Consider the following 23,604-nt stretch of genomic DNA (forward strand, 5'->3'; position numbering starts at 1 on the left):
ATTTTACCAGTCTACAGAATTTATCTTCGTATTTGCTTATATATTAAACAAACTAAAGCATTATGCCCTATAAGCAGGACAACCTGCACAAGTCTTTTACAGACTAGTATTTTATAAATTGTACTTGGTTACATTCTAAATGCATCTATCAATTGTCTAAATGGAATTGGGTACTGCTTTTATTTAAATGAAATGGGAAATGCTTTTAATCTGATTGAATAGTACATCAAGTCTTCTGAATCTGAATAGATTGTTTAATTCTCAACATGTGGCCTTAATCTCTCTAACCAAAATTAAGAACATGTTTATTTGCCCTATAACAACCTGACTTTTGATCTTTCAAAAACATGCAAATTTATTTTTTTTCATGTTAGAATCACAATAGAATTTTTATTCCCAAGGTAAATTGGGATATTTTGGCGGTTTTCTGACAAAATATGCATGTTTAAATTAGGTGTGTGTTACTTTGGCCTTTTCATTAGAGTGAAAACAATCCATCTAATTCTAATGCTACCAATGACAGATTAATTTTTTTCGGTTTTTCTCTGGAAAAATAAATGCATGTATAGCTTTTTTAAATAAGGTAAATGGGGGTCACTTTAGACAATAAACACATATGTTTCTACACTGTTTGTTTGTCGATTGCTCAGCAATCATAATTCACCAGTGTTTATTGGCAGTCAAAATACTTGCATACATTATATTTTGGAGTCTTTAATTTTGGCACTTTTAAAGGAGTCACCATATAAAACCAAAACAAAACTAGATCCAAAATATCTCAATATACGATATTGACAATATTCGCTGATGTAGAGGGAACTATCATGATAAATTGACTGCCCAAGGTATTGTTGTAAACTACAAGGCAAGGATGAGGTCAAACAATATCTTGATACTGCCCTTTACATAACCCATAATTGTGTTTGTTTCACTGAAGTGGTATACCCAATAGACATTTAAATTAAAGGTTAAAGTATACCTGACTTATTATAGTTGCGTGTAAAGAGGATATTATCATAAAAAATTAACTGTGCACAGTGCAGTGATATCCCCTAAAAATTGATAATCCCCTGAACCCCAGAAAAGGGTATTTTCAATGTTGATCGCAATATGACTTCCAAAGGGCAGTCAATTTATCAATAATGCCCTCAGTATAAGCAACTATTGTGTCAATTTCATTCAAATATCTGAAGAGGGCATTATCCTGTGATAATGATCCAGGCATTTTAATGCCCATATATGAATATCACAAGGCCATGTTTAAACCAATAAGAATAGCCTATTTTCCTCTGATGTGACACATTTACTAAAGATAATGGACGTATTCTATCTAATAATGTAAATATCTACATAATAATTATCTAGCACTCAAGGTGGGTGCCATTCCAATTTTACTTCAAATTAAAAGCAATTAAATAACGAAATAATTATATTAAAGGTACCTTATCAAGTAAATTATGCAATGGCTTCAGTTATTCTACAGTTATGCCATATAATTGTCTTTATCCAAGAATTAATTTATTATCATCACAGTAAATACTTTTTTTTTGAAGAACAAGAGATTAAATGTAAATTTGATGTCATTCACTTCTTATTAACATCTCTACTGGTTAAAAGAATGTTCTTTAAGTGTTATTTTCTGCTAGTGTGCGGCCAGAAAACAAACTCAATTTGGGACTATCTATTTTCAAATAGCAACCCCACCAGATTTTCCAAATGCTATACAGGTATCACCAAGATTACAAGAACAAATCTTCTATGGGGGGTTTTAAAGTCTTGACTATCCTTATGGGTCTAACACCACTGCACCTTACGGGAATTCTGTTAGCATAACTGTTAGTAGATGGAGATAACAAAGACCAGCCTAATGGATACCTAACTGAAGAACTCAAAGTATGTCCTACCAATGGCTCCATTGCTCTGTTAATGCTCTGGCCTACTTCCTGACCCCATGTGGGCATGAGAGTGTTTTCTAACTCTAACTATTTGGTAGTGCGTCAAAGTGTAGGAGAGTACAAGAAGAAGAAAGTAAACTGATATAGTTAAATACTGACCTTGAATTCTGTCACGGTTAGTTGATGGATAATCCATCTCTCTTAAGTAGTCACATGATTATCTGAAAAAAAAATTGAAAAGATAATAATAATTTAAGATAACAATAATTTAAGAAACTTCAATTAACACATTCTAGAACTAAATATTCAAGTGTCAGTCTTAGTAAGAATCAGGCAAAGGGTGAAACATGCCATAAAAAAGCCTATCATTTTGATTGTGTAATTTCACTATTTGCATAATCAGAATCAAGGGAAAAAAACATTATTTTCCAAATGCATTGAGATACAATTTCATTGAAAAGCACTGAGCATAAACATTTAAAGAGAAGATTTTGTCAAAAACAACATTTTTTTCTATTATTCTATTGACAAATTTAGAAGCAAATCCAATGATGCAGATATCAAATAATGGTCTTTTCAAATTGAGAAAGCATCCTTGAGTGAAATCATACTGTCAGATCGGTGGGATTTTGACATACATAATTCTCATGTTTCCCATTTTGCCAGATTCTTACAAATACTTCCACTTAAACACATACTGGTGCATGTACATATACAGACTGTTGAAAATTTTGCTGACACTGCAATAAACTTTTAGTATCCATGTTAAAACTGAAGAAATATGTAGTTTTTGGCAACTTAATGATCATCCATTGCTGTCACTTGGTCATATTTTCCATTTAAGGGTACTGTTGTGATCCATATACAGGCAGACAAATAGATTTTGAAAAAAGGGATTATGTTGGGTTCCAGGCTTTTATTCAGCAAGACACTAAAAAATTTTTTTCTATTAAAACCTGCCTAAATGGAGTCTTTCTGTATTTGAAAAAAATTTTATCATGCATATCCTTATATTCTTTCATTAATTTTTTTACTGAGTTCCCCTCCTAAAAAAAAATATTCGTCTCAACAGATTTCAATAAAAATCAATCCCAACCATGATATTCTTGCTTTTAACAGACCATCCAACATTGTTTAAAAGAAACCATAAAAATATGGAGGCACTTTCCAGGTAACAAACCTAAATAATAAACTTTTGACTAAGTCCTTCCTGACCAACATCGGTGAAAATCCATCCCATCCAAACATATCATCAGTAACCATTAACCAAAGTTTGAAGTAAAATGGTAAAAAATTGGAGGCTCTTTCTAAGCAACAACAATATATATATGACACACAGACAGGATGACAACTCATAATGGGTCTAAAACATTATATCCCCACAACTGATTCAAAGTGTGGAGCTTACACCATAAGAACGCTCTAAAGACAAAGAGCTATTGCATAATTCACACCAAGTTCACGAAAATTGCCGTACCTAACAGGTAAAATTTCGGTAAGACCAGCGTTTCAACCTCTTGTGTTGGTCCCATGACTGACAGTGGTTAAAATGATTTGTGAAGTCTAATTACATGGGACCAGCAAATCTTCAGAGGGACTGACAAAACATTTGCCTTTGTCAGTCCTATGTCTGACGGCAGAAAAAAAGTTTTTGTTAATTCTGGCTCACATTGAAAAGGCATAAGAGGGTTTTTAAAAGTGTACAACTAACAATACATGCGCTCTTCCTAAATATCAAAAACAGCAGTCATCTTAAAAGCTTACAATAAAATATTGTCATAAGACATAAAAATAATGAACATATGCATTGTTACTTCTAACCCAATATTGCAAATCATTAAATTCATTCAACTGACACAGGATTTCAAAAAGAAAAAAGGGTGGAGTATATTTAATTGAATATTTCATGCAATTGATAACATGTAAGACTAACCTTGCAGTGAGATGTAATTCACATGATAAGAACAAAGTATAGCATGAAAGGCAGGTGATTGAAGTGATAATTTAAGTTTCATTAAATGTCCACCCAAAAATATATTCATGATATCTGACAAAACACAAGAGTTCGGTAAATAAGAATATATAACTGTTTTATTGAGAGAAAAAAAACAGAGTTTATAAATTGAACAATACTTCAAAAGTTCAAACTTACTGTTATCTAAAACAAAATTACAATGTATCTAACTACAGTTCACATATTGAATATTCCTATATTCATTTAAGTACCAATCCGTATAAAACTCAGACACAGCCTATAATAGAGGTGATTTATGGTGTAGAAAACCCCATCAAACAGTTTCTGAGTCTATAACGAGGTTAGCTAAATTTTTATGCAATGATAGTAGATCCGTAATTTTGAGAAAACCATACAAATTCAATTAAAATATGAATGGTAACTTTTACTAAGTGCCAATTTCATACACAATCTACATGTATAATTATTTTTTCTCAAAAGTGCATCCTAAGACCAGTGACAATTTTGTATGTGGTGAATGTTTCTGAATGAGAAATAAGAATGACTTTGGTTGGTTTTGATATGCACCTTGTGTCTGATATTTTTAGACAGCACCTCCATTAATACAATGATAGAACCTTTTTTTTGGAGTGGGGAAAGGGGCAGGGTGGTTGTAATGAATTATTGATTCAGATATATTATTGATGTTTCCATTTTGCATAGCAATATGCGTTTTGATTAAAATTATGAAAAATCAAAAATTTCGAATTTTGATTACAACTGCCTGGACTTCAGGAAAATGCATGTTTCTGGCCTCCATTTTGGTCCCCAACTTCAAAAATGTTAAAATCTTAATCCAAAAAATCAATCCATGTCTGACGATTGTGGTGAAGAATATTGTAGAAAAATATCAAGACAACCCTATTCTTTTAATTAATACACTTAAATTCTATGTAATGCTTATTTTTGGCCCCTTTTTAATCCATTAGGGAGGAACAGGGGAGGGTGACTGGTACTGGTAAAATAAATATGACCATGTTTGTAATTAACAATTAAACAGAACTGTTTTGATTATATTATTATTGTTGTATAATCGAAAGACTTCTTAAAAAATGAAATGAAATGAAAGTTTGTAGAACTATCACCTATGTTTCATTTATATACTTCAAGTAGGGAGGTGCCTTTATCGATATTCTTGCGAGGGCAAAATTTTAAATTTTGAGTCAACTTTAACACGTTATAAAATGGTAAAAAATCCCTTCATGACAATATAAAATATGTATAATGGAAGTTGAGACATTTCTCTTTCTAAATATACAACTTTCATTGTTATTGGAGTTATTAGTCATTTGGCACTATTACTAACATTTGAAGTGACGATACTTAACTTGTAAACTAAAGTCATCCTTTTGAGTTTAGAAATAATTATTACTTAAGAAAAATCTTATTTGCATTTTAATTTAATATGAATTATACAAATAAATGTAATCGTTGTAATTGTATAAACCTTTTTTTACAAAAAAATGAATCAAAATTAACAATTAAATAATATCAACCATGTCATTCAATGTAGTATGAGAAAATTCCCAGATTATCTAGAAGATAAACCAAATGCAAGAACTTCCTCACCTAAATTCATCAATCAGAAATAATCCCTTTGCTTTTGCAAATTTTGTTTTAAAATATAAGAGAAAATGCACCAAAAATACATTATAAACCAAATCTCAGAATAACTTCCTTACCTAAATTCATCAGAAAGAAATAATCCTTTTAGTTCTAAACTGCACATGGAAGATGTATGTATTAAACTGAAAACAGTTTTCTATTCAAGTCATAAATAGCAATCAATCTATGTTGCTGAGCCAATAGCGGCTTTTACTGACTGCATCCAGCATGTCAATTATTTATCGCATTACCTTCTATATTTCAAATAAAAACACTCAGCCAAATATGGCCATCCATTTACAGGTATAGTGAAGCCAGTCAAATCAGAACCAAGAATAATCTAAAAGAGACTTTTTTAAAGTCTTAAATGATCTTTATATCAGTTAAAATATATTTTTAACTTAGATAAAACCGAATACCTTTCTAAACTGATCAGATTCCAAAAGGTCTGTTCAGACAGCAAGGTTTCACTGTTAACACAGCAAGGTTTCACTGTTTATACAATAAAATAACAACTTGCATATCCTATTGAATTATACTGAATGAAATCCAAATATATATATCCCACTATTTGACAAAAAAATCCATACCATTTAAATATGGATGTAGGATTATGAACATCAACAGCACAATTTTCTATTCAATTCTAAAGTTATTCTGTATATTATTGATGGAAACCACAAACGAAGTGTAAATCTATACATTCTGGGAAATTAAACAGACTGGATGGAGCTTTGTCCAACTTAAGTAGATGTCTATGTGTATCTCTTGCTAAGCAATCATAAATCAATTGGGTATTAGAGAAGACCCATTAAACCTCTTTATTTGGACTTTTCCATGCATGCTATCATTTTTCTGTTGGATTTGAAGCAAAATTTGTATGCTGTTTATCTTCTCAGAAATTTAAACTAAGTTGGAATTATTCTATTCTAAATGTAACTGTTCTACTTTTCATCACAAGCTCACTTAAATGAATATTCCAATGTACAATGCATAGTAACTGAGAATGATCATATAACAAATAGGACAAAACACAGATTAGGCTTTATATAAAATAATTTTCATGGACACTTTTTGCAAATTTTTTTTACAAGTGCAGTAAAAATATTGTTCAAGACACACAGGCAGGGTGATTACAAAAATATAAATACATTGTACCCCAATTAAACTTTTACTAAATTCATAGACTTTAAAGTATTAATGAAAACTTAACCACTACATGTAGAAACAAGTATGATTAGAGTCTTTATTCAAAAATATCAAAATTCTATACATAAAATAATTTTCCTTTTAAGAGGGTGCACTTAGTAGTAATTAAGTCATCATTATTTTTTATGTAACCTTGACCCTCTCAACCAACACCCAAGTCAGTATTTTTATCAGTAACTATTCATTCATTTCACAAAGAGAAACAGAAAACAAAAGCAGACTGATTGATTTATGACAAAATAATATGACACACCTCCTAATATTAATGTGTGAATAAACATTCATTTACATCATTAGAGACATAGTCAGAACTGATCTTCTGGTAAAGGACACAGCCAATATTTACATCATAGAGACATAGTCACAACTGATCTTTTTTTATGGACATAGCCAATTAAAACATTAACGCATTTTCTACAGGAAAATAATAAGACTTAACAATTAGTACACAGCACTAAGTTCAGAAATTCATGTACTACATGTTTACCTGGGACATGTTGTTATACATGAATTCATGCTGGTCATTTTGCTCCAAATGACCCCAGATTTGTCCCCAAATAACCTTTTGACCTCAATGAAACAATGTAATTTTAAATTGTGACCTAACAACTGGAGAATGTATATTATTTTTGTCAATGGCATCCACAAGTGTAAGAACGTCTATTAAATATATATTAAGGGAGAATGTATATTGTTTTTGTCAATGGCATCCACAAGTGTAAGAATGTCTATTAAATACATATTAACTAATATCTATTGCAATTTCATATACCTGACAACTGTCACTATTTGTTGGGGTCCTCCAAAATTATAATTATTAAAAGAGCAATATTGACCACAATTTTTAATCCAAGATTCAAGTTAGTTTTACAATAGATTTGTTTTGACATAAAGAAACTAGAAACAACACTTTCATGAATGTGGAGGCCCCTGAAATGGTTTTCTTGGTTCCTGAGGACTATTTCACACATAAAATCTCTATGGACATTTCTGAAATTTGCCAAGTATGCAATTCATTTTTGTTTTGTATCGTTTTTTTTTTGTTTTTGTTTTGTTTTGTTTTTTTTATCTAGATATGTGATTTGAAATATTTATATCTGTAAATGTACATGTATAATAATTGAAGATTACCTCAAAAACAATCTGCATATGAAACCAATAAAATAATCTCTAAAAATGAATTTCTAATTCCTGACAGCCCTACAGAACAGAGTTAGAAATAGTAGCCTGCCCACCAGCCCAAGACTGGCTATTTTTTTGACAGGGCTGGCTAATTTTAGCAAAAATCTTTATAACCATATAGTAAATACATTTATTGAAAAATTGTATTTCAGGACTGGCTAGAATTTGAATGAGTTTCCTACCCTGCTACAGAATGACAGACTGATAAAAGAAATTGTACATGTATAAAATGTACACTGTACATCTAAAAGGATAGCAGTACTGAATATTTCTAATGAAATGTCATAGGTCCGACAATGACTATTGCTTCAAAGTCTTTTTTCATTGTAAGAATCATTGTCCAGTAATTATTTTCCAAATATCACTTTAACTATCTACAGTATCTGAAGTATGAACAATAAAGCAATCGCATGCCCAAACCAGAGATAACTCAACCAGACTGCTTCTGAAGACACACTTAGGTCATCCCCTCAATATTAATGAATGCAAAAGAAACTGTATTAACAGATGACCAGATTATGCCAAACAAAGCAGTTCTTTCTAAAGGGCTACAGTTTAGATAGACTGAACTGTACAGAAAAATCCCAGTAACTTTACCCTGGAATAAATTTTTAAATCCTAAAATATTGGCAAATATCTAATGGAGAAACATTGTCTATGGTATTCCCTTAAGTGTTTTTTCAAAGAATAATGCACAGTGATTATGAACCAAATGAGGTAATAATGCTGTAAATGATATTACCATAATAGTGATTACACATAAAGTTGATCATGATGATATAGATTTTTTTTAACTCTTAATTATCATTGGAAAATAATTATTCCTTTTTCAGAATCTACAAATGGTAAAATAATGTTCTACCCACAAACCACTCCTTTGTTTTTGTAAAATAAAGTCAAAATTTACTAATTGCGAAACACATTGAGAAAAAAAATAGTTCCTAATATTAAAATTTAAATGGTAAAATTGCAGAAAATAATCAGCCGAAGTCAGGAAACTGCTCCTACTGCGAGGAAAGAACAATCACTGAAATCAAACTAATGGAAATTTACTATCTGTAAAATTGTTTCTAACACAAGCCTTATTAACAAGTGCTGAAAACACAACAGATGATAGCGCTATGATAAAACAAACTACAGAAATTGGAAAATCAATGCAGTGTAGATATATGAACAATTGTCTGTGGAACCAATTCCGCAGAGAGATAGAACTTCATCAAAATTGCCTAACAAGTAAATTGTTATTATCGGACATCATTGAAGCTGCATGTTTATGACTGAATATGGGGAAATCATAAAATCACTTTGTGTAGAATTAATATGATTACTCCATCGGCCTTGTTCATGATAGAATTTTACTAAAATAGCATACAGTAATAAAGGCTATACAGACATAGAAGCAGGCGCCATCCTTTTTATCATTGTAGGACAAAGAATACCATCCTGCTATATAAACATCACAGATTCAAAACTTTTTATTTGAGCTAATTCAATGTACATTTATTAATATATCTTATAAAAGGACTTAAGTAAAAGCAATGAGGCCATGATTACACTGAAACAAGATAATGAATTTGGGACAAAGACAAGACCAACACAACAGACAAATCACTACACCTGTATTCAACATTATAGGAAACTAACAACTATAGAATAAAAGAACAACCCAGACTCTAAAAAAAACTGGCATTATGGACATAGTGCATTGGTCACTTAAGTTCACACAAGGAAGTTATTTAAATCTGGAATTATTTTGGAATTTAGAAAATGTGGGAAAAAAACATCTGTTAAACAAACCTTTATGAAGGGGGTCAGTCATGCCAGCATGGCTTAGGGGTTTGGTAAGTTGGATAACAAAAGGCAAGAAAAGTTTTCCAACTCCATAGTCAGGACAGCATGACATTATAAAACCCTAGAAAACTAGTTTTACAAATTATTTTTTATTCATTTTCTCATTCCCAAAATAGTTCCAAAGAAGTATGCTCAGAAAACATTAAAATCAGCCCCAAAGTATAGAGTGATTCAAATAAATTCAAAAACTGCATAATGTACTAGTTGAATATGTACTTATGTTAAAAACAAAGTATCAATGCTGTTAATGCATGTGTTGCACAATTTAGCTGAAATGTGTTAAATTAGCATATTTTAAGAGACATTTTTATAAAGAATATATAGAGCATATTTGTAAAACTCTTACATGTTTATACAAATATAACCTTCCATACAATCACAACTCCAAACAGAAAAATTAGTTGTTCATAGCTTGCACTCTATATTTTTGGATTAAAAAACTATCCCTCATCCTCTCATTTTTGTGAAAATTCTATGAAACCTGTGTGTAGAAGCCGAGTACTCTCCTTGTACCAAAATTATGACACAACTGCTTGTATTTTCTGTATATTAGTATTTAGATAGTATTTTCGCTTTAAAATAAGCAAATATAAAATTTCAAATTAGCACATGCAAGTTGAAACTTCAGCAAAATAGTAGGCCTAAAACTAGTGTTAGTGAATTTACCCCTTTAAATACCAGATAATACCTTGTTTTCAAGACATATTAAAATCATGTTAAATTCATTGCAAACTTAACCTAGTATTAAGACTAACCAGAAGTACAGGGGAATTGCACAGATCTGTAAGGACAGATTAAAAGAGCAATTTGGAAGAAAATGTACAAAAAGAGTACATGTACAAAATGTGACTGTACAGTAGTAAGACAGTATGTTTGAAAAAAAATTTAAAAAGACTCAAGACCACACAAACGAAGACTTCTAAGTAAAATAATAGAGATAATTTGTGTATCTTTTGTTCATTTGTAAGACTTTAACTTTTAGGTGATCTTTATTGATTTTAAAGTTCACCACATGAAAAATTAAGCTATTATAGCAAACTAAAATGAGAAAAAAATCAGGAGCCAAATAGAGACCAAGTATCCTTTACACTCACATGATGCATATTTAGCAAATAACAAGCACTGATACATCCAATTTGAACAACTGAAAAAATGCTTTATAAACAACTTTTTTATTACATGTTCAAAGAAAATGAAATTTCATAGCAAATAAATACAAAAAGCATGTATTTACTTAAACTGACTAACATGCCAACCTGAAGAAATTTCAAAAATTACATAAAAGAAATATACACATGAAGTATTAATTACTTAAAACAATAACAAACTGCACCAACAAAAGTAAAATGGGGAACTCTATGATGTAAAACATAATACAAAAAGATGCTTACAAAGTTTCATTTATCAAAAACACCAGTAAATAAATCACCTGTTAACAGTGAAAAACAAACTTTACAGGATTTTCGAGCATACAGATGTACAAAGTTAAGTACCTAAACAGACAAGGCCAATTTAAAGTAATTGATAATCATTATCACCCCTGGCGGCATGCCCTGGTTTTTTTTGCATTATAGCATAAATTAAATTTTCCAATGTGTTTCCTTCGCTTCTAGACAGTAAAATAACTTTAAATATGCTGTACTCCCAAATCTCTTATTTTCACTTAGAGTGGAGGAAATGAATTATCTGTCTTATTATTATTATTATTATGAAATAATGTCCCTTTCAATGCATTTGGATCTGTGTAAACCAAACACCTATCTAAACTGAACTTACTTTATAAAAATGTTCCATTTAGATAGACTTCACTGTATTTATCATGAATCATCTAACCATGTCATCAGTTTGGCCTTCACTTTATCTTTTTATAGAAATTTAATTTCAAATACTCAATCGAAATCCTTCAACACACACCATTTTTTAGACTATTCAGTGGTTTAGACAGGTATCTAACTTTTCATAGTTGGTTTAGATAGATACATTGTATATGTATCTGGCTATTCAGGGTTGGTTTAGACAAGTATCTGACAAAAACTGGTTGGTTAAGACAGGTATCCGGTTATTTTGGTTTGGTTTTTGACAAGTATTTCATTATTCAGGGTGATTTAGACAGGTATCTGGCTCTTCATGGTTGGTTAAGACAGGTATCTGGTTATTCTGGGTTGATTTATATAGGTATCTGGCTCTTCATGGTTGGTTAAGACAGGTACATGTATCTGGTTATTCAGGGTTGATTTATACAGGTATCTGGCTATTCAAGGTTGATTTATACAGGTATCTGGCTATTCACAGTTGGTTTATACAGGTATCTTGGCTATTCAAAGTATACTGATTTCATTAGGCTTTTTCCTTTTCTCAAGTAACATAGAAATTAGTTCAACCACTACATTGTACATACAACGTAGCAATTCATGGTTGGTTTAGAAAGATGTATTGCTATTCAGGGCTGCTTTAGAAAGATGAACTGCTATTCAGGGTTGGTATAGAAAGATGAACTGCTATTCAGGGTTTAGACAGATGAAATGCTATTCAGGGTTGGTTTAGACAGATGAATTGCTATTCAGGGTTGGTTAAGACAAGTAATTGGTTTTGACAGTCGTCTAGATATTCAAGGTTTAATCAGCATGATTTCAACAGTTCGTTCTTTTAAAGATTTTCGGGTTCAATTTAGACAAAATATAACAACCAGGTAAAGAGAGCACCAGTTTGTATGATAACAAATCCTTTGAAACAGGTGAAAAAATAAGGAATTTTGAGGGTTATACTAATTAGCCTGCTTCTTTATGCACTGCCAAATGCTTAGGTAATTACCAACACATGTTTTTCTTAATTAGATTTATCATCAAAAAGAAAAGTAGATTATTTTTCTGTCCGTCTTACTCTAACTCAAAACATTTAGACAGTTGTCATCGCTTTGAAATGAATTATTACAACCCAATTAAAAAACAAGTACATGCAATACTATGTATCTGTATCATTTAACTATGTTAAAATGTCTAGATTATGAGTTCATGGAAGTAATAACACTGTTTGGGTAAGGCCAATTTTTATGGTACAAAAAATGCACATGTTGGTAGGATAATAGGAAACAAGCTTAATTTTGGACGTAAGTTAGACCTGGGCACTCAAGGTTCTTTTTTAATGATTAAAAATTTTGGACAAATACAAAGATTTTATCAATTCATATCAAATCAATATGATGAAATTGCATACTACACAGTATTAACACTGTGCTAAATTGGTTACTAGGGTAACTTTGTTAGGAGAGGTCATGTAGCACTATAAAAGAGACCATGACTTGACATAAAATTTTTTTGTCCATTTGGATCTATACTATACTATTGTCCAGTGATCCTGGAAATCAACAAGAGTACAGGTCTCATACAATGTACATTTTGTACATGTACATGATAGACTTATATCAACAAACTTTGGTCAAAATTGATTGAAGAATGATGATTCACTAGACTGTAACAGATGAACATATGGATGGGTGGTAGCATTTCGATTTCCCTGCCTTAACTTGAAGGGATTATAAGTCTGAAGTCAACAGATGCTGCACCTTCATTAGTGATATCTATATCTTCCATCAGAGTCAGTGTTATTATTTTCTCATGCTTAAACTATTGTTTTATCAGACAAACTTGGTTTATTTATACAGTAGCAGATCCAAAAATTTTAAAAAGTTAGGAAAACGGGCATACAAACAATTGATAGTTTACAAGGGAAGATCCAAACAATATGAAAGGAGGGGTGCCAGCTTGGGTTTCTCAGAAAAAAGGGGGTGCTCAGACATAATTTCCCATTTTTTTATCAATTTTACACATGAAAATGACAATTTTTTCAATAAAAAGGACGGGTGCCATCTTCAATTGCTATAACAGTGGTTGATCCGTGGAAAGCAAATATTAGCAAGTTTTGGCCTTGAACATCCCCATTTTATAAATTTCTGCATCAAAAATTACACACCACCACCCCACTACCACCTATCCCCTTTTCCCAACCTTCCATAATTTTTGGATTCACCATCTGCTAAACAATTGTTTAAACATGGAAAAATAACAATACTATCTTTGCAGGAAGCTATACTTGCACAGTCAATGAACTTAAATGCATAACACTGCATATGGATATCACTTATGAAGAAAAGTGCAATTATCTCAATGCACCATATTACATGTATGCATGAACCCAAGTGCCATTAATTATGTACGTGTAAGTGATCACGAAATATTCAATACCTGCACTGCACATCTGTGTTCAAAACTAAATATATTTTTATCATAGACCATTCACCAACAGCAAATTTTCATGAAATTTTCTGTTGAGTGTATATTAAATTACCGGAATTTAGTGTAAGCCTGCATGACGTTTCAAAGACAATGTCTATCAGTCTACCACTAATTTCAAACACTGTTACATGCTGTAAACTGCATGAAAGAGTAAGAAAGATTCAGAACAGATAATTTACCATCCTAAAAACATAAACATCCACTTCGATACCAAATTTTTGGTACTCAAAATTATCACTCATTTACATGTAAAACAAAAATTCATTACCTTTCTTCCAAGCACATGTAAGTATAATCATACCTCCTAAAAACATAATTTTAAACACTCCAATTACAAGACAGTTGATCTGAGTACATGAAACTAACCTATCTACATGAGGGTGTGCATTCATTAAATAGTTCACTTAAAACTGAAATGTACAAGTAATCCATTATAAAACAAGTCTCCCACACAGAATGTTTGTTTTTCAAGTAGTAAAAATAAATCAGTCAAGACTGAATATAACACTTTAAAATTATTCAAACTGGAAAAATTATTTGTTTACACTTATATATCATCCATCCAAATATGAAATTGATATTGTTTGTATAATTTTTTTTTAAACCAACCTTTAAACTTTAACATGTACATGTATTTTTATTGCTTAATGTTAAGGCAAAAAAATAGATAATATGTCTTTTTCCTGCTACCCTTCCTACCCTAGTTTTTTATGCCTTTCTATGACCATTTCAGCCCAAACACTGTTTAAAATCCAGATTATTTCTCCATTTACTCAATGTAAACTGTTTTTGAAATATTAAATAGTTTCCCTATCTACCAACCCTATTTTATTTGCTGGTAACAGAAAACAAGACTATTAATTTTTTGCCTTCCTTAAATTATTTTTCTTATAACTGTCACGAACATGTCAAAAAGGTATAGAAATGTTAGGACATTTAAGAATTTGTTTTTATGAATATCACATTTATCTAAACTTTCATAATTATCAATATTTGCTTTTTGTGTTCCCATATTTTTACAAACATGCCAAAAATGTTATGACTCCTACTAGTTGTTTTTATGGATATCATGTTTATCAACAACTTTCTTAATTATTAATGTTTTCATTTTTCTTTTTTTTTTCATTTAAAAATTCAAATTTTGATATTGATATTTTACCTTGAACAAAAATAAAAATCAATATCATGAATATTGCTTTATCACTAAATAAACGTCATATTACTTTATATTACTCATCAAAAAACAAACTCTAATAGTCAAATTTGTTTTTTCACACATATATTTTTACAAATTGAAAGCTACATGTAATAGGCTCACTACTATCATGAAAGACTAACTAAATTTTAACTTCTATATAAACACAATAAATAAAGTGCTTATACATACAGTTTGTCTTACCTGAATGTGTTTTACAAATGTACAAGTCATGCCTTACCTGAAAGTGTTTTACAAATGTACAAGTCATGCCTTACCTGAATGTGTTTTACAAATATAATGTACATGTAAATAATGTACAAATGTCAATATTGTACTTTCCATTATTCAACAAAGCACTAAATATAATCCAGAAAGCATGAATCAATGCACAAATAACAATGGAAGTGTCCAGTCACATCAAGTCACTTGGGAGTTCAATAAATAATGCATTGGTATGCAGTACATCACATTAGCTTCCACATCATGTAGAAAAGATAATGGATTTGCCAAACCCTATATAGTTTTCACCTTTAGATGTGTGAAGAGACTTTTTACCCTTAACATTGGACAGTCAGAGCATTACAATGATAACTGATTCAATCAAGAACGTGTACAGTTCATATTTAAGATCAGGCAGCTAATCAGTTAACACTGGACAGTCAGACAAATCAAATAAGTACAGCTCCTGAGAAATTATTAACCAAGCAGCTACTAAGTAAACTGTGGACAGTTTGACAAAAACAATGCTGTGACTCAGATAAGTACAGCTCATACCAAGTACAAGGCATATAATGAGTATACACTAGACAGACAAAAAAAGGACACATTAAAAAAAGTACAGCTTACACCAAATACCAGGCAGCTACTGAGTTAACACTGGACAGTCAAACAAAAACAATGTGATTCGCAAATTTGACAGTTCCAACATCGTTGGGAATTTTTCAGACCGACCTATATATATATATACATATATATATAACGTCTCAGAATGTGACGACTCCATTCTCTACACTGCTCCATCGGATCAAATTGATACAGGGAAGATAACGTAAACTTATAGATGGGTCTGAAAAATTCCCAACGATGTTAGAACTGTCAAATACCAGGCAGCTTATGAGTAAACGTTGGATAGTCAGATTATTGCAATAACTATGATAAAAGTTTTTTTTTACATTACTATATAGATTAGGTAGCCAATTTACAAAATATTACAATGGACAATTCTTTAGTAAGATCAGACAAAACACACTTGTTATCCTAGTCAGACTAATTAATTACTGCACATACTAATGATGAGGTAGCTATATGACATCTAATCTTGGCAGTTACTATATGTACATGTATAACTTAAGCTCAAATATTGCCATAGTACCGACCATTTCTTTGGAAAATCTTAAGATTGAAGTTGGCCTTTAAAAAATTCTACAGTGAAAACCTCATGTTGGCACTTCTATTTCCAATGCCCATCCTATGTACATTCAAACATTGAATGAATTTTCTCTATTATTGGAATAGAACAAATTAGCAGAGGGCAAAATAAATTGTTGCACAAAACTTGAAAATAGTTGTAATTTCTAAAATTGATTAAAAAAAATTGTAATTCTATAATAATATTTTTTCCGCTTTTCACTTAAAGGTAAAATACTAATTTTTTCAACACACTGATCTTTTTTCCCAATGATTTTCAATAAGAACAAATCAAGGGTATACAAGTCAGCAGGTGTATCTACCTAATTCATTGATTATGGTGATTGTGATAATTTTCACCTGTGGCTTGACAACTCAGGTTTTATACAACTCTAGAGAAATTGCAGTGACCCAGGAAGGATTAGGTAATTTATGATGTAATTAAAAGTAATTGGGCTAATATACTGCGTAATACTTTCTCATACATGTATATTCAACAGTAATATTTCAGTCATGTGTACATTGTGGAGTACAGAAATCTAGATTTAGACGATGAAGGTAAACTGTATGGTTTTTATTTTTTTGAGAGATACACAATGGTGTCACAGTACCAGAGCCACCATTTTGCCTCTTTTGTGCAAATAGTGGGGAAAGCAAAAATTAGATAATACAGGTTAATGATGAACTTTTTTATGACAAATTGACAGTTCTTATGTCTGAAAAGTGTCAGAGGATGCAGAAGTTTAGCTAGTTCAAAGTTACAATTGAAATGTAGAGGGAAAAGTGAGTCATCTCCCTTTGACGATGAAATTGCAATGCATATCATACAATTCATACAAAACCTAAAATTTCTGACACTAGAAAAATAAATATAGTGAAATATTTCTTTAGTATTGAAAAAAAATCTTGATAGGAGACTGGATGTCATCACTTTCCAGTAGTTTGGTTTTGGTTGGCAAAAAAATCCATTGAGTGGCATGGAGCATCAACTTTAAATTATCATAATTTTTTCTTTTTTTAAGATAATTGAAAAATTCTTTTGGTTCCCTACACTGCTGGTAAAACTCTTTTTATCCATGTGATTTTTTTTTCTAAATATTCAGCAATTAGACTATTTGAGCATAATTTTTAAAAAAAAGATTTTGTTTGAAAATATAGGTTTACATATAAATATCATTTCAAAATTATTTTTCAAGTAAAAAAAGTTATAAATTCACATACAAAATATGAATACTTTTATTTAAATGACACATTTTACAGAACCAAAATTGGATATAAATTAACAAAGCTATAAAGTGTATTTTATGTTCAAATCATAAACTTGCGAAAACAAACCACGTGAAAATAGGCTTTGCCAATTATGTAATTATCAAGTGGTAGAAGATGAAGATCATTTTGTTTTAATATGTCCAATGCTAGCTGATATCCGAAAATGTTTTTTACCTTCTTGGTGTCAAAACCATGTGTGTACAGAGAAACTTGTAACTTTGTTCAAGTCAAAAGATGTGAACATTTTAAGAAATCTCGCAATTTATATAAAAAAGGTATTGTTAGTTCGAGGAGAAATGCTGTCAATTTGAAAATACTTGTCAATTTGATATTTTGTATTATGTTTTTAATTTTTTTTTTTGCAAACATAAATATTATTATGTGTAATGTCTGTATGAGCTTATAAAGCTATTGTATAATATGTTGTGTTAAATATTGTTCAAATGATGTAGTTGGCATAAATTATTAATTACTTATTGTAAATTGGTACCATGGGCTGGAGGCCTTTATAATACATGTACAATAAACATATCTTATCTTATCTTAAAAGTTTTGAAAATTGGGATTCTTATCATGAAATTGTTGTTTATTTGCCAACCAATTTGACACTTAATGATATGCAAATTAGTGAATATGACATCACTAATGAGATTAGCGAACTCTCCTATAGTCAGTATTAATAACAATTTGTAAAAATTCAGGACACCTCTATACACCTTGTTCAGGTGGTGATAGTGGGGCATTTATAAAATCCTGACTATGAAAAACAAATAAAGTATAAAAAAAAGAAAAATAAATGAACTTCATTTCTGCATTTTGGGTAATATTTTGAATAACATTCCAGGAAAGACATACATGTGTTTTTTCACCATGATGCACCCACTGCCTGATTCTTACAATGAACAGCACTTAAAAACAATGTCAATCTAGTGATCTGGCTTAACAATTTGTGATATAAGAATTTGTATACATGTACACTGTATACTTTGCATAAAAATTTGAAAGGTCAAAACAAGTTTGTAACTACATGTACAAATGTACAAGAAATGTTTCTTTTTTTAAGTTTACCATAAGGCATAACATTGGGTACCAGTGCTCCACTTTGCCAGAGAATAAGATAACAACAATTAAAACCATGCTTTTTCTTGTTTATTTGAAAAAAAATCCTAAAACAATTTAATTTGTTTAGATGATGATTAACCTAACCAAATTCTGGTAAAAGAAAAAAAATACCTTGAAACGGTGTCTTCAACCTATGCCAACATTTTAAAATATCATATTCAAGGAATGCCAACAAACAAAATACAATAGGTGTTTATTTAACAATTAAGCCATAATTTATGGCTTAATTACAGGTAATTTTCAGGCAATAAAAAATAGAATAAAAATCATTTTATTACAAGGAGGAATACAAAGTTTGTTAAATCAGAGACTTTAAAAAATAAATATATGATAAAGTTTGATACGTTAATGAAGAAATGAAATAAAATCTGATCATATTTCTATATTTCATGGTGGCCCATCCATGCTTGGGATGACGTTTTTAGCTATTTTAGCTTTTAATTTAATTGCATATCAATTTTAATACTAATTATTTCATGACATGAACCTTAATAATGATGAACATACCAAGCCATCTTAATGTGTTAGCAAGACACTTTGAATGATGTTCACTTTGTTTGATAATTAAACTGAGTTTGCCAAGCCGATCTCGAAATGTCAGAATGATGGTGAGTATACCAAGCCTGAGCAGATATAAAGAGACATGTTCTTCCAATTTCACTCATAATTCACTAGTAACAATTGTGGCAAATGCTCAGTTAGATATTCGCTTTGTAACAAATAGACTAGGTAACCAGAATTTAGTCCACAATGGCTACAAGTTCCGAGTAAAGACACGACGGGGCAACAGATGTTATTGGATATGTACTACGCCCAACTGTACTGCAACACTAAACACTCTTGCCAAGCTAGTTAAACTACCAGATAGACACAATCACACAGATGACAAAATCCAACTTAAAGTTGATGAGGTTATGCAACAAATCAAGAAACGCTGCAGAGAGGAGACCACACCAGTTTCAACTATATATGAGCAGGATGTTGTTAAGTTACCAATCCAGAATCGAATGATGAGAGCCAACAAGTTGTTGAAGAACTACCCACATTTGAGTCTTGCAGAGGCAGCTTCTACACTGAAAGATCAAAACTCATACCAGCTCTACCACCAACTCAACTCGGGCAGACATCGTACTAGAAGGCAAATGGACACTAACCACTGCAAACAACAGATTTCTAATGGTAGATGATGGTGCAGATGATCGTATTCTAGTATTTACCACTCAGCAAAACCTGACACACTTGGTCGCAGCCGACATCAAATATGGAGATGGTACCTTTTATACATCTCCAGATATATTTACTCAACTTTACACATTCCACGCATACATTGATGGAGCCATCTACCCACTGTATACGCATTACTGCCTGGTAAAAGTGAAGCTGTATATGTTAGATTTCTTACAATTCTCAAAGACGCCTGCCAACAACATCAGTTATTACTGATGTTATTACAACAAACATCTTCCTTGACTTTGAGACTGCTGTACGTAATGCTGCTTTCCGAGTATTTCAAGGTATTACAGGCAATGGCTGCTTTTTCCATTATACTCAGTGCATTTGGAGGAAAGCACAAGATACCAGACCCACTACAAGAACATGACATCAACAAACTGGTACGACGAGCAGCAGTACTCCCACTGGTACCCATGCAACATGTGGAAGATATTTGGTTCAACGCTTTAGAAGACATGAACATCAACACACTTCCTTTTACCGACTACATGATAGATTATTGGGTAGAGAACAACCGACCACTCTGGAACAATTTCGCAACCGAAGGGCCCAGAACAACAAATCATCTAGAGGGCTGGCATCACAAGCTGAAGAACCATGTTAGACATCCGCACCCAAATGTATACGACCTGATTACTCTACTCAAACAACAACAAGCAGCAACAGAAATACGACTCATACAGTATGCAGCAGGTGGTAAGCGTGTACCCACAAAACGCAAGTACACTGAAATAGACAACCAACTCAGCAACTTGATAGAAAGACTCCAGAATGGTGAACTCACAACTACTGACTACGCCAATGCCGCCTCACATTTGTTACATTATTTTTGAATGTTGAAATTGTATTGATTCAGTGCTTGTATTTGTTCATGTTTACTTCCATTATTATATGTTGATGAACTTATGATGAATTGTCTGTTTGTTGAATATTTATTATGATGAAAAAAAATAATAAAATTTATGTTGAATACTATTGTTTTTTTTAATCCAAAATATATGGAGTCTTAAAATGGATATGCAACAAACTTTCAACACAATCATTACAAACTATTGTACATGTACAAATAAAATTGGTACCAAAATAAAATGGAAGTAAATGTACAAAATTTACCAAAATAAAATAAAAGTCAATCAACAACAACAAAAAAATCACAAAAATCATACAAAAAACAGCATATAAAATAATTACAAGCTGTAATAAATTTGATACATAATTATAATTTGACAGGTAAACCAATTACAAATAATTTGTCACATTGTTTATACAAGACAACTGTGTTTACACAATAATCAACCTAGGCCAACATACTTTTTTACCTTTATTTATAATTTTTTCAAAATGTTGTCATAGGTTGTATGAACCCTTGAAACCACTGAAAATTTAATTTGTTTTAAATGCAAATGCAGCATATCAAATGGTTAAATAAATTTTGCTAAGTTTTTACCTCCAACTTATATTGAAAATAAATGGAATATCACAATTTAATGTACAAAAATTCTAAAAATACATGTATGCATTTACTGTACAAGTATCTAAGTAAATATTCAACATCATCTTATACAAGTGTACACCTACAAATGTACATTTGTACATACATTTTGTACATGTACAATGCACATATACATTTTGTACATGTACAATGCACATATACATTCTGTAGATTGTACATAAATTCCATTAGAAATAGTCTCAAAATAATTAAAGTATCCAATGAACCATCATCCTTTTTTCATAGACAATATTAAAGAAATGAGCCCTATAAAATAACATTAAAAATCAATAATATAATAATTATTAGAAAAGGAAGACAAATTCAAATGATCTACTCACAGTAACTTTATCTGCATCCATCTCTGTATAACACACGGGTCTTCCATGTACCACATAATCAATGCTGTCAAATATTCCAGATGTCAATATCTGATATGTAAATTCAAATTGTGATAATATACCACCAATTAACAAATCCTTTTGAATCAAAAGGCAACACCATCTATTATCACATTCTGTGCTTTGGCTATATCTACCTTGGAGTTGTGAACACTGAAATATTAATCAATAAAGAATTTAAATATAATCAACCATATATGTAGCACGCTGACTCAATTCATTGTGTTTTAAGGATTATTTTCACAATGTCAAAAAATTCTCCATTAAAAAAAATTAGAGTTATGATTTCAAAGCTAATTTAATGTACAGGAAATGCATAATAATGTACATTGTATGTGTAAAGCTAATGAAGTCATATTACTTTTCCTTTCAAATGAAGAATATTTTCAACCATGTCAACATGAAATAATGTCTTCAAACACTTCATTTACACAATTCTAAAAAAAAAATCTTTATGAAAAAAAAAAAAAAAAAAACAATATAATTTCAAAGCTTATACAGGAAAAATAAAAATTTACATGTACAATATATGTGCATAATCAAACATAATTTACTTTTCATTTTAAATGAAGTATACACTCAGCATGAAATAGTGTCTCCTAAAAACCTGACAGAGGTGATCACAGTGTGTGGATCAAGTCACAGTGAACCTAAAAACCTGACAGAGGTGGCCACAGCTGTGTTGATCGAGTCATGGTGTCTCCTAAAAACCTGACAGAGGTGGCCACAGCTGTGTGGATCGAGTCACAATGTCTCCTAAAAACCTGACAGAGGTAGTTACAAGTGCATGGATCGAGTCATGATGTCCCCTAAAAACCTGACATACACTGTAGGTGGCCACACCTGCGTAGATCACGTCACAGTGTCCCAAATCCAACACAGTGATGGAAAAGATATACTTGTACAAATGTACATTGGCATTACATTATTCATGTACAAATGTACATTGGCACTGACTGTACATTTAGTGTATGTACAATTGTATGTTACTGTCTAAAAATATTCACAGATGTATGTATGGTACATGTATATGGTCCAGAAGTATAGTACCAAAATCTGGATTGATACCGCCAATGGCCCATGGTGGTGGAAGTAACACACACATACATCTATGTTTGAACTTGTTCTCATTAGTTTCAGAGTAAAATACTCTGTTTTTTTAATTTTTTTTACAAGAATTTTAGGGACTGCAAGATGAACTAACACAATTTATTGATACTGCTCCAGTGGTATTGGCTGTACCAGGGGCTATGCCTGTTGTCCAAAAATTATTAAATGAAAGATTATGTGTACATGTGACTGTCCTATAACTTAATCATTAAAAAATCCAACTTCCACTACCTAAACATAACCTACAAAAGACAGGGTTCTAGTGTAAACATTCTTTTATTGGCTAAAAATGTACCGGTACATAAATTTGCCTGGTTTTTACAA

The 23,604-nt window shown here is 31.1% G+C and overlaps 1 protein-coding gene and 1 pseudogene across 7 annotated transcripts in view; one reads left to right on the forward strand and one right to left on the reverse strand.

Moving 5' to 3' along the window:
- LOC148601826 (calmodulin-binding transcription activator 2-like) overlaps positions 1-23,604 on the reverse strand; it is an 89,268-nt gene that overhangs the window by 61,322 nt on the left and 4,342 nt on the right. For 4 of the 7 annotated variants that reach the window (XM_088556355.1, XM_088556348.1, XM_088556354.1 and 1 more), the window contains exons 2-3: positions 22,111-22,323; positions 2,055-2,116 (exon numbers count right to left, since the gene is read on the reverse strand). In XM_088556355.1, coding sequence (XP_088412481.1) covers positions 2,055-2,091 — 37 coding nt within the window. In that variant the 5' untranslated portion in view covers positions 2,092-2,116; positions 22,111-22,323. Of the gene's footprint in view, positions 1-2,054; positions 2,117-3,828; positions 3,893-5,591; positions 5,646-14,316; positions 14,336-22,110; positions 22,324-23,604 lie in introns of those variants that run through there. The other 3 variants (XM_088556351.1, XM_088556349.1, XM_088556352.1) reach the window with 3 other exon arrangements.
- On the forward strand, positions 19,582-21,331 carry LOC148601827 (uncharacterized; annotated as a pseudogene).

The sequence above is a fragment of the Perna viridis genome, chromosome 12, assembly GCF_037379345.1.
Source record: "Perna viridis isolate PV_CMFRI_1.1 ecotype Kerala chromosome 12, ASM3737934v1, whole genome shotgun sequence".
In the NCBI taxonomy this organism is placed as follows: domain Eukaryota; kingdom Metazoa; phylum Mollusca; class Bivalvia; order Mytilida; family Mytilidae; genus Perna; species Perna viridis.